At 38.7% G+C, this 12,847-nt stretch overlaps 1 protein-coding gene across 2 annotated transcripts in view; it reads left to right on the forward strand.

Annotated features, from left to right (window-relative positions):
• Positions 1-12,847, forward strand: part of ARHGEF26 (Rho guanine nucleotide exchange factor 26) — a 141,896-nt gene that overhangs the window by 5,573 nt on the left and 123,476 nt on the right. For both annotated transcript variants that reach the window (XM_030822740.1, XM_012510747.2), the window contains one exon: positions 2,597-2,742. In XM_030822740.1, the coding sequence (XP_030678600.1) occupies positions 2,597-2,742 (146 nt within the window). The remainder of the gene's footprint in view (positions 1-2,596; positions 2,743-12,847) is intronic.

Genomic DNA, 12,847 nt, shown 5'->3' on the forward strand with positions numbered 1-12,847 from the left:
AGTACAGTAGAAATACAATATAAAAAATTAAAAATGGTACTCTTCTATAGGGCTGTTACCATGAATGGAGCTTGCAGTACTGAAAGTTGCTCTGGGTGAGTCAGTGAATGAGTAGTGAGTGAATGGGAAGGCCTAGAACATTACTGTACACTATTGTAGACTTCATAAATACTGTACACTGAAGCTACATTAAATTTTTTAAAAAACTTTTTTCTTCAATAATAAATTAACTTTAGCTTACTGTAACTTATTTTGTAAAATTTAAAAATTTTTGAAACTTTTAAACTGGTTTTAACGCAGCTTAAAACACAAACACACTGTACAGCTGTACAGAAATGTTTTATTTCTTCACATACCTATTCCATAAGCTTTTTCCTATTGTAAAAAATTTTCATTTTTACTTTTTAAATTCTTTTGTTGAAACTAAACACATGCATTAGCCTAGGCCTGCACAAGGTCAGAATCATCAATATCACTGTCCTCCATCTCAATGTCTTGTCCCACAAGAAGGTCTCCAGGGACAGTAACATACATGGGGCTGTCATCATCCATGATAACAGTGTCTTCTTCTGGAATACCTCCTGAAGGACCTGCCTGAGGCTGTTTCACAGTTAACTTTTTTTTTTTTTTTTTTTGGTAAGTAGGAGTGCACTCTAAAATAATGATAAAAAGTATGGTATAGTAAATACATAAACCAGTAGCTTAGTTTATTATCATTATCAAGTATGAACTGTACATAATTGTATGTGCTATATTTTATATTTTTGGCAGTGCAATCGGTTTGTTTACACCAGCATTAACATAGACATGTGAGTAATGTGGTACGCTACAACATTAAGATGACTAGGTGATAGGAATTTTTTAGCTCCTTTATAACATATGGGACCACCGTTGTAGATGTGGTTTGTCATTGATCAAAACAATATTATGCAATGCATGACTATTATGTTTCCTCTTATGTTCGCATTATAGCTTTTGTGTATGCTTTTCCTATAGCTCTGTAGCTTCTCAGCTTTCAGACCTTAGACTTTCCTCATTGACCAAATACCTGACTGCCAGACTAGATCACACCCTACTGACTGTCTGTTCGCACCTGTATATAAATCCTTCAATTTGTAGGTATGTATTTGTGTAAGATCATTATGTCCTCAAACGTATAGTGAGTTGCCATCACATTTTGAGTAAAAATCGAAGTCCTTTAATGGCCGAGGCAAGGCCCTACATGATCAGCCCTCTGGTCACCCTCAACTCCCATCTTCTTCTTCTTTTTTTTTTTTTTTTTTTTTTTGAGACAGATTCCAGTCTGGAGTACAGTGGCATGATCTCGGCTTACTGCAACCTCTGCCTCCCGGGTTCAAGCAATTCTCCTGCCTCAGCCTCCCGGGTAGCTGGGACCACAGGGGCGCACCACCACACTTGGCTAATTTGTTGTATTTTTGATAGAGGCGGGGTCTCACTATGTTGCCCTGGCTGGTCTCGAACTCCTGACCTCAAGTGATCTGCCCACCTCAGCCTCCCAAAGTGCTGAGATTACAAGTGTGAGCCACCGTGCCCGGCCTCAACTCCCATCTTCTGTACTTTCCCCCCATTTTCTTGGTACTCCAGCCATGCAGTCCTCCTTGCTGCTCTTGGTATATACAGACATACCAAGTAGACTCATGCCCCAGGGCTTTGCACTTGCTGTGCCCCCGATGAGATGCTGTTTGGACACCAGTTCTTCATCAGAGTCAACATCAAGGGCCTTTTCTTTGTAGTTTTGATACAGGTGGCTCACTTTCTCACCTCTTCTGTGTCTTTACTTAATTGTCACTCCAGTGAGGCCTTCCTAAACTACCCTACTTAACATGTATGTACCCTCCTCCCAGCACTTTCTACCCCCCTTCCCTTTTTCATGTTTCTTCATGACACTTATCAGCATCAAAATACTATCAAAGTTACTTGCTTATTTATTGCAGTTCTCTCATGCTTTAGTATCAGCTCCTGAATATTGAGATTTTTATTTTGTGTCTATTACTGTATTTCACGTGCTAAGCTGTTGCTGGTTCCTAGTAGGTGTTTTCTAAGTAACAGCTGAATGAATAAATGCATGAGTGAATTTGACAGTTTTTCTTATTAGACTGTTAGCTCTTGAGAGGTGGATGAGGACATGAGAGCTCATGAGGCATCAGAGGTGTCTTTCTTTTGTTTTCCATTTTACTCTCAGCCCTTGGCACGTCATAGATACACAATAGATGTTTATTAAATAGATAAATGGTGATGGACCTTAAATAAAAGATAGGATGTAGTTTAACCTAAATTACAGTGATTTAACAGGCCTGACTGTCCTTCATGAGTAGTGGACAGAGACATGGAAACTTTGCTTCCATTGGCATTCTCTGTATGGGCTCCTCCCCTTCCCCTGCAGTTGAGTTTGAGATAGAGCTGTGTGAATGAGAAAATCACTTTTCTGTAATTATTCTTCAGGGACTAAATCTGTTTGTCTCTCTGTTGTTTATAAAATTGGAGGCCAAACATTGGGTACGTATGATGTTTATTTAGAACAAGTAACATAATGATTGAGAACAATTAGTGACACATAGGCCTTGTTTTCTTGCAGAAAATGCTGTCCTGTATCAAAACTACAAGGAAAAGGCCCTTGACATTGATTCTGATGAAGAGTCAGAGCCCAAAGAACAGAAGTCAGATGAAAAAATTGTGATTCACCATAAGCCATTGAGATCCACATGGAGCCAGCTCTCTGCGGTGAGTGTTTACCTTCTATTCTATCTGTGGCAGGAAAAAAACAAGTTTTGGAAATTATGTGTGGATTTGGCTTTTGTTCTTTTCTGCCAGTGATCCTGTAACTAAGGAGAAAGACTCTTTTTAGATTGTGAAATGTCTCTCAGAACTCTGCCGGCACTAATGAGAACATGAACTTTGACACTTCTGATCAGGAAAATTAGGTTTGATAAAATAAAGTGCTATGAGATTGATGTACTGTGACCTCTGGAAACTCTTTCTACGAGGTCTTTTTGTTAAATATAACCTGCACTTTATCATAATTATGGCTATTTACATATGTATGCATGTGTATTTATGTATGTATGCATGTATATGTACATGTATGTATGTACCTGTATATGTATCTCTGCACAATAGAAAGCTAGTTACAATTCTTCCTTGGAAATTTTTTTTTTTTTTTTTGAGATGAGGTCTTGCTGTGTTGCCCAGGCTGGAGTACAGTGGCGTGATCTCAGCTCACTGCAATCTCCCAGGTTCACGTGATTCTCCCGCCTCAGCCTCCTGAGTAGTTAGGACTGTAGGTGTGTGTCACCATACCCAGCTAATTTTTGTATTTTTAGTAGAGATGTGGTTTCACCGTATTGGCCAGGCTGGTCTTGAACTCCTGCCCTCAAGTGATCTGCCTGCCTCAGCCTCCCAAAGTGCTGGGATTACAGGCATGAGCCACTGCGTCTAGCCCTTCCTTGGAAATTTAATTTGATATAGAAATGTTTATATATTCTTAAAGCTGATTAATGAATGATATTCTGTTCCATCTCTGTGCCTTTTTTGTATGACTGTCTCTGACACTTAATTTTGTGTTGATGAGTAATTTCTCCTCTCTGTATCAGACACCTTTTGTTTTTTAACTGTGTATTTCTTTCCTCCTGGCTTACAAAATGTCACAGTTTGATGCTTAGTTTACTTGATAAGAGTTTGGGCACAGCATTTGCGAATATCTGATGAATTAGCAAGTAGAAAGGAATTCCCATGGCTGGCTTGGTTCGGGGGAGCTTTGCATCAAAAACAAGCCAGTACACCTCCATAAGTCCTTAGGCAATATCAGAGCAGAGGTGACAGAGATGTTCAGAATCAGGAATGTTGTGTATTTAGGGAACCCATTGGTGTAAGAAAAGGAGTTGTTAATCTTGGTGCCGTATAGCCAGGGCCGTGGGAATGTGCGTATGTAAACAGTGGGAGACAACTTCTGCTTTAAGCTCTACCTTCCCTCTTCTAACCTGTATTGGAATTCAAAATTCAATACACCAAGTGCTTTCTCCCTGTATTCTTCCCACCTGCTAATTTTGTTCTCAGGAGAATCTGTTCATTTCCAGGGCCTCTGAGGTATAGCACCCTTATGATTATGCCAAAAATTAAAATATCCACAGTGGCAGGGGAAGTAGAATGAATATGTGATGTTGGTATATGTAGGTGATAGGGAGTGGTGGGAGCTGTGGTGAACAGGCCTTATATAAATTGAGCAGCTACTACTTAGCTCAAACCAGGTGAGTGCAGGGGCTCAGTGTGACCAGATGTTCTGATAATTAGAAAAGAGAATGTACAAATCCAGACTTTTATGAGTATTTTCTCAACTCAAATTTTAAAGAAATGTTGTGTGTCCAAGAAAGTATTCAGATTTGGCCTCTATGCTAACGGTTTGTAACTTCTGTGATATTTTTAAAATTTTTGCATGTGGTTAGGTGGTAAAAGCTAGCCACAGAATTGGTGTATTAGCAGCCTTATACCCTAATCTAAGGATCTCATGATATGTGTATCCCAAAACAGATTATGTGGAAAAACTGATGACAAGGTCCATTGAGGCCATGTTGGCTCTAAATGGCTGTCATTCAGTTCATTCAGTTGTCGGTATGGACCATTTGGTAGAGGATCCAGGAGAATAAAGAAGGCTGTGAATTTTTTGTTTTCTCTCTGTGGCAGCAGCTGGGTTTGTTAGCACAGGCCTAAATCCTGCTGTTGGTCTCTGAAAGAATGCTAAAAAGAAATGTAGATCTTTATGTCGGTTACACCCTGATCTCAGTTTAGCTCAAGAAACAGGCTGCCATATTTATGCCTCCTGGAGTTTGGCTTTCATATAGATGAACGAATGTATATACAATTAAATAATAGTGCATATCCTTCAGTTCAACTTTGTTTATGGACTTGCATTTTATTTGGCAAAAAATGAATGTTTTTTGATATCATAGAACTATCTTGTAATATTGATATCATAGAACTATCTTGTAATAAAATGTAAAACTATAAAGTGAATTCTGACTTTAGTGTATGTTATCTTGGAGTTGAGTGTTCCCGGGAGGCTTGTGTGTGTTTATTGTGTTGCTTGGCAATTACATTTAATGAAAGCAGCATGATTGGACTTCACCACTTAGCATTACTTAGGCACAGCCTGCATTTCTTTGTGCCTTTTGTGTCTTCTTTTCACTTAAATTTTACTTTAAGTTTTTTGTTATAAAGTGCTTCAAACCCATAGAAAAATTTAAAAATAAAGGTAATCAATTTCTGTGTACCTGTCACTCAGATTGAACCAATGTTAATATTTTAACATATTTGCTTCATTTTCTATTTTTTTAGACTATTACAGCGAACCCCTCCTTCCTTTCCAGTTCTTTTTCTTTCCTACCTCCCCAGAGATAACCACTATCCCTGGCGTTCTCTTCTGTCCTTCTCATGAGAGTTTTCCGTCCACCAAAAAGATATAACCAGTTCTGGCTTTTAGGAAAGTAGATATTTTAACACCAGAAAGCAGCCATTACCTTTTCAGAAGCTCATCCACTACTAAATTTTCAAGTCGTATTTAGGACCCTAAAGAGAGGAGGCTTCCTGAATTATTAACAATGTCAGGATGTTTCTCATAAGTGATCGGCACCTCCATTTCTCTACCTGACCCCTCGTGGTAGTGAAGCTTCAGGGTTTAGGGCATGTCTCAGAAGACTTTCAACTTTAATATATATATTCAGCTTTAATATATAACATATAAATATATATGTGTGTGTATATATAGAGTTGGAGGTCTATATATATAAATACCTAGTATAATATATATAGTAAACCTAGCATCATCTATACATATATATATAAAATCATCCTTCCATGCTTAACTTTTAATAATCAAAATAGTAAGGTAGCCCCTGTCTAATTTTGCATATACCATTTTAACGCAAAACTCTTCTTAAAGACAAGGGGTTTTCTGGCAGTGGGTTAGGTCTCAGTTCAGCATATACCTTCACTTCCTGCTAAGGAGGGTTGGGAGTGAGTGCACATGTGCATTAGCTGGTGTTGATCGTTTTATTTTCTAAAAAATCTTTTTATTGCAAACGCCTGCCTCCTGGGATGGTGAAATTGTCCTTATCAGTTGACTATAAGAAGCATTCAGTATGCTGAATACTTTTGAAGTACAGCAATTTGCAGTAATTTATGGTTGTTACATAAGTTATTTAAGCCTTGAGTCTGTGGTGTAATTTGTCTGGGCGTGTTTATGTTTCCTTTGGTTTCATTGGACCATGCTGGGTAAGGCAGTGTTCAGCTATACAGGTGACAGGCGGTTCCCCATTTATGGTGTTGGGACAGGTTTAACTGTAGTGTTGTCATTTAGGAATAAAAGAGAATTAAAAGAGGCATTTATTTAGTTGGGCCTCAGTAGAATAATAAATAATAGTCATTTGTTTAACTGAGCCTCAGTAGAATAATGAGCCACAGACTTCTATATTAGGACTAAAGAAATAAGGCTGCACACCAACAACTATCTGATCTGGCAGGTTTGTAGAAGATCAGATAGTTGTAGGTGTGCAGCCTTATTTCTGGGCTCTTTTTTCTGTTCCATTGGTCTGTGTGTCTGTTTTTGTACCAGTATCATGCTGTTTGGTTACTGTAGCCCTGTAGTATAGTTTGAAGTCGGGTAGTGTGATGCCTCCAGCTTTATTCTTTTGCTTAGGATTGTCTTGGCTAATTTTTGGTTCCATATGGATTTTAGAATAGGTTTTTTCCAGTTTGTGAAGCATCTCAATGGTAGGTTAGTAGGAATAGCATTGAATCTATAAATTGCTTTGGGCAGTATGGCCATTTTAATGATATTAATTCTTCCTATCCATGAGCATGGAATATTTGTCCATTTGTTTATGTCATCTCTGATTTCTTTGAGCAGTATTTTGTACTTCTTCTTGTAGAGATCTTTTACCTCCCTAATTAGCTATATTCCTAGGTATCTTATTTTTTTGTGGCAATTGTGAATGGCAGTTTGTTCCTGATTTGGCTCTTGGCTTGACTGTTGTTGGTGTATAGAAATGCTAGTGATTTTTGCACATCGATTTCGTATCCTGAGACTTTGCTGAGGTTTTTTTCTATCAGCTTAAGAAGCTTTTGGGCTGAGACTATGGGGTTTTCCATGTATAGGATCGTGTCATCTGCAGACAGGGATAGTTTGACTTTCTCTCTTACTATTTGAATACCCTTTCTTTCTTCCTCTTGCCAGATTGCCCTGGCCAGAACTTCCAGTACTATTGTATTAGTCTGTTTTCATGCTGCTGATAAAGACATCCCTGAGACTGGGTAATTTATACAGGAAAAAGGGTTCAATGGGCTTACAGTCCCCTGTGTCTGGGGAGCCCTCTGGGGAGGCTTCCACAATGGTGGAAGGCAAGGAGGAGCAAGTCATGTCTTACGTGGATGGCAGCAGGCAAAGAGAGAGCTTGTGCAGAGAAACTCCCGTTTTTAAAACCATCAGATCTCGTGAGACTTACTATCATGAGAACAGCACAGGAAAGACCAGCCCCCATGATCACTTACCTCCCACCTGGTCCCCTCAACAACATGTGGGAATTCAATATGAGATTTGGGTGGGGACACAGACAAACCATATCAACTGTGTTGAATAGGAGTGGTGAGAGATGGCATTCTTGTCTTGTGCTGGTTTTCAAGGGGAGTGCTTCCAGCTTTTGCCCATTTAGTGTGATGTTGGTGATGGGTTTGTAATATATGGCTCTTATTATTTTGAGGTATTTTCCTTCAATACCTAGTTTATTGAGGTTGTTTTTTTAACATGAATCAATGTTGAATTTTATCGAAAGCCTTTTCTGCATCTATTGAGATAATCATGTGGTTTTTGTCTTTAGTTCTGTTTATATGATGAATCACATTTATTGTACATGTTGAACCAACCTTGCATCCCATGGATAAAGCCTAGTTGATCTTGGTGGATAAGCTTTTTGATGTGCTGCTGGATTTGGTTTGCCGTATTTTGTTGAATATTTTTGCATGGATGTTCATTAAGGACATTGGCTTGAAGTTTTTTCCTTTTGTTGTTGTATCTCTGCCAGGTTTTAGTATCAGGATGATGCTGGCCTCGTAGAATGAGTTAGAGAGGAGTTCCTCTTCTCCAATTTTTTTTTTGGAATAGTTTCAGTAGGAATGGTACCAGTTCCTCTTTTTACATCTGGTAGAATTTAGCTATGAATCTGCCTGGTCCTGGGCTTTTTTTGGCTGGTAGGCTATTTATTACTGCCTGAATTTCAGAAATTGTGATTGGTCTCTTCAGGGATTTGATTTCTTCCTAGTTCCATCTTGGGAGGGTATATGTGTTCAGGAATTTATCCATTTCTTCTAGATTTTCTACTTTACATTCCTAGAGGTATTCATAATGTTTTCTGATGGTTGTTTGTATTTCTGTGGGGTCAGTGGTAATATCCCCCTTGTCCTGAAATAATGTTAATGGTCGTAGTTCCCAGTTTGGGTTGGTCAAATATGGAAGGGATTTGAGGTTTTGAAACCTCAATGACTTTTAAAAGTAAGTTTTGACCTCTGGAGATTATCTGGAACTCTACTCAGAGACAAAAACCCTGCTGCACGCAGGTAAATCGCCCAGTGCCTCACCCAAAACAGCAGCACAAACATTAAGCCAGCAGTTCTCGGATCTCTGGGAAAAGCATGTGGGTTTGAAGGAAAATATTGATTGTATTAGTCAGGGATGGAACACTGTGTACTTGTTACAGTTAATGCCAGGTGTGTAGTCAGCTGAACTTCAGGTTTTCCCAAGGGTTCATTCATTAGTAGGACCCCGGAAGTATTTATTGTCTTTTAGATAGATTTTGACTGAGTTTTTCTTTTCACTACAATTACCCCCTCCACCTCTCCAAGATAAAGTACTGTGCATGTACTAAGAAACGACTGTTGCAACACCAGTGTTCGTTATGTTAAGTTCAGTGATGGAACCAAAGCCATACTTGCCAGCTGTGCTCTGACCCCATTTATTTGCCATGGGGTGTGTTTGTGTAATTTCCATCACCTTGAAATGCCAGATACCTCTGAAAAGGGTGTTCTCTGTTCAGCACCTAATAGAGTCATCCTCTACTGCACTCTTCTTTTGTACTTGCTGACATGTGGCTTTATCAGTAATCTTAAGTCATTGGAATGTTTCTTCAGTTTGCTCAAAAATTTTGAACTCTAGTCAGAAATGGTTTGACTTCTTAAAGTATTTTAATTTTAATTAAATTATTTTAACTAAAGTATTTTAATTAAAGTATTTTTCAGCTCTGTGCTTAGTGTGACTAACAGTGCAATGGGAGATCTAGAATTCAGACCTCAGTCTCTGGTTCTGGGCTCAGCTCTTAAAGCATGCATAGTGTACCTGTGGGAGACTTTCTGGAATTGCAGGATGAGAAAGGAAGATTTGAAAAGCAGGAATTTTATTATAAATATCGTTTCATTCCATTGAAAATACAGCAGACACTTTGGGGTCTTAGTGGTTTGATGTGATGGGACTTACTATTTTAGAATTTACACTGTGCTTATTGTGAAAGACATACTATTTTCCAGTAAAAATCAGAGCTTGACAAATGTAATATACCTGAATGTCTTTCTGTTTGCAGAAATGCTTAATGCATTTAAACTTATTCTTTTCCCTAAATTTTCAGAATTTTCAGTTGTTTGTGACTTGTTGCTTAAAATAGTAATTTCTGCAGTTTTATAATTTTTCATTTACAGTTTGGCAACGCAGCAGTCTCATAAGATTATTTTTTTACTTTAGATGGTGACTAAAACCTTTTGCCATATCTTTGTTTTGTGTGTATAAGATATAGAAAATTGTTTTCACTTTTTGTGGCTGGCTCACATTTAGCTCACATCATAGTTTAAACAGAACTGCAGGTACATACTAGTCCACACTTTTAAGTTGGCCTGTGGGTCTTCTGGAATTATTGTGTTTTTATAAACAAAAATAGAGGCCCATGTGCCTAGACCTGAGACCCATAGTTTGGATATTTGTCCCCTCCAAAACTCACATGGAAATTTAATTCCTAATGTAGCAGTATTGAGAGGTGGAGCCTTTAAGAAGTGATTAGATCATGAGGGCTCTGCCTGCATGAATAGATTAACAGCCACAGATTACTGAGCTAATGGATTAATGAGTTATCATGGGAGGGGAGCAGGTGGCTTTATAGGAAGAGGAAGAGAGACCTGAGCTAGCTCATTAGCATGCTCAGCCTCCTTGCCATATGATACCCTGCACCACCTCAGGGCTGTTCAGAGTGTCCCCACCGGCAAGAAGGCTCTCACCAAATGTAGCACCTCAGCCTGGAACTTCTTAGCCTCTGTAACTGTAGGAAATAAATTCCTTTGCTTTATAAATTACCCAATTTCAGGTATTCTGTTGTACGCACCCCAAAACGGACTAAGACTTACTACTCTAGCTAAGAGAGATAAAGGTGAGGGACTATTTAGCTTGGGCCAGGGACTGGGCTCTGTGTGTGGTCTTGCTTTTTATGTATAATTAGATTATGGTATTCTCTTAACATTTCTGAAAATTAACTTGACTTATGTAAGCAATATATAATATGTCCTTCATGTAGAGAATAATTCAGACATTTTGGACCAGGTACAGTGGGTCCCACCTGTAATCCCAGAACTTTGGAAGGCTGAGGCAGGGGGATCTCTTGAGCCCAGGAGTTTGAGACCAGCCTGGGCAACATAGTGAGACCCCCATCTCTTAAAAAAAAAGAAAAGAAGAAGAAGAAGAATTGGGACATTTCAAATAAGACTAAAGGCTCTTTTGGTCATTTGTGCAATCCCAATCTCTATCCCCTTCTCCATAGATAATGCCGCTCTCAATTTGGCAATACTCTTCTGAAAATCCACATATATACATTTAAGGAAACAATATAGATTACCCATATTTATGTAAATATACAGATTATTTATAATATACAGCTCGTTTCTTTTCTGCACTATGTGTCTTATAAATCATATAAATCATTTCATATCTACATGTGATCTACAGTGTTATAACTGCATTAATACATAGGATGGATATGCATTTAGCCATCTTTACTGGGGGAATGTCATGCATGCTTTAAGAATCTAATAAAAATTATGAACCATAGGCTTTCTCTGTGGAAAAATGCACACATGTATACATGTAAATTTTTTAAATAATTTCTGTTTTTTCAGTTTTAGCTGGAGAGTATTTTTTTCTTGACTTTATTTCCAAATACTAGGAGCAACTTAGTGTAGCTTTTTATGTATTGAGTACAGTTTCCATGTTGTTAATATCACTTTAAAAAGTTTTTCTGTATCTGCATTGTTGCCGTGTTGGAACTTTATATAAACTCCTAAAAATATAGACAGAGATTGAGGAAAAAACTACTCTTGTTGGAGCTGAATAATTAAAGGGCAGCCGAGTGGTAGATCTGCCAATATTTATGTAATTGATTCTTCTGAGAGAACAGTGAAGTGTTGGGATATGGGGGTGTGTGCACCAGTTGCCCTAGGGTTGGCAGAGATCAGAAATGACAGGTGTTCCAAGAAAGCAGGAGGAGATGAAAACACGGTTAGTTAATTGTTATGGGCATAACTACAAAAGCAGATGTTTCAACTACAAACCTACAACAGGGTCCAGACAGAGAGGGTCTTCTTATTTCATTGAGTAGAAAATCGGTGAGAGAGATTGATGAATTCATTGTCTTCATCAAGGGCCTGCCCCACATGAAGTTCTGTCTATGGCAGGCCCTGGAGATAGAGCAAGAACAGACTCCACCTTGCATTCATGTCCTTGTAAACAACCTGAATGGCGAGACAGGTGTCAGATATCAAATCATCCCATAGATAAATGCATAATTACTATTGTGGTAAAGCTGTGAAGGACTTATTGGTGCTGCTGCAAGATCTGCTAGAGAAGAGCACCTGTCTGGGCAAGGTGCGGTCAGTGGAGAGCAGGTGTCAGAGGAGGTAACGTGAGCTGTCATCTGGAGGGTCCAGGACGATAGCTGGTGGGGCACAGTTGGGGAGTGGCAGGGTAGAAGAGTCTCAGGTAGAGAAAATGTCATGTGCACAGACCCTTTGGGGTGATGGTGGGTAAGAGGAGTTGGGATAAGGCCAGTGCAGCTGGAACGTCTTGATCTCCTTTGTGGGTTTTTCCACATTCCTCTGTTCTCTAAATGTTGGAGGGTCCCTGGGCTCATTCTCTTACCTGCACTCATGTGATGATGGTTTTATCAATCTTGTACTTTTAAATATATCATATACTCCGATGACTTCCAAGTTATTGCTTACTATGAAATCAAATTAAATTATGGACTTATTCTCAACTAGCTATTTCCTTTGGGGAGGTGGAAGGGATACATTCAAGAATAATAGCAGCCTGTAGGAATACAGTGTAATTAGAAGAGAAGGCTCAGGGATGTTGAGGAGTTCTGAATAACTGTGTAGAAAGACTTTCTCATACTGACTTTGGATTGCAGACTCATCTATGGGATTCTTGTATTTGCCCTGTTGAGCTTAATGTATCCTCTTGTGGGGTCTCCTTCCTCAGTCCAAAGATGGGGCTATTTCTCAGGGCCACATCCACACAGTGGTTGGTCTCCATGATGATTGGAGAGTGTTGTCACCTTTAAAATTACTATTGAATCTTTAAATATGGAATCCTTAAAAATGTATTATTCAAATTTTGTGGATTTATCTGGAGCACATATAGCCTGTTAATTCTCTAGATTATTAGCCTGTACTCTAATATCTTAATATTAGGATGTTTATTATCTATATTTCTATTATTTTGAGGAGATAAGAACCATACAGTCAGTGGACA

Source organism: Nomascus leucogenys, chromosome 11 (genome assembly GCF_006542625.1).
Source record: "Nomascus leucogenys isolate Asia chromosome 11, Asia_NLE_v1, whole genome shotgun sequence".
NCBI classification, from domain to species: domain Eukaryota; kingdom Metazoa; phylum Chordata; class Mammalia; order Primates; family Hylobatidae; genus Nomascus; species Nomascus leucogenys.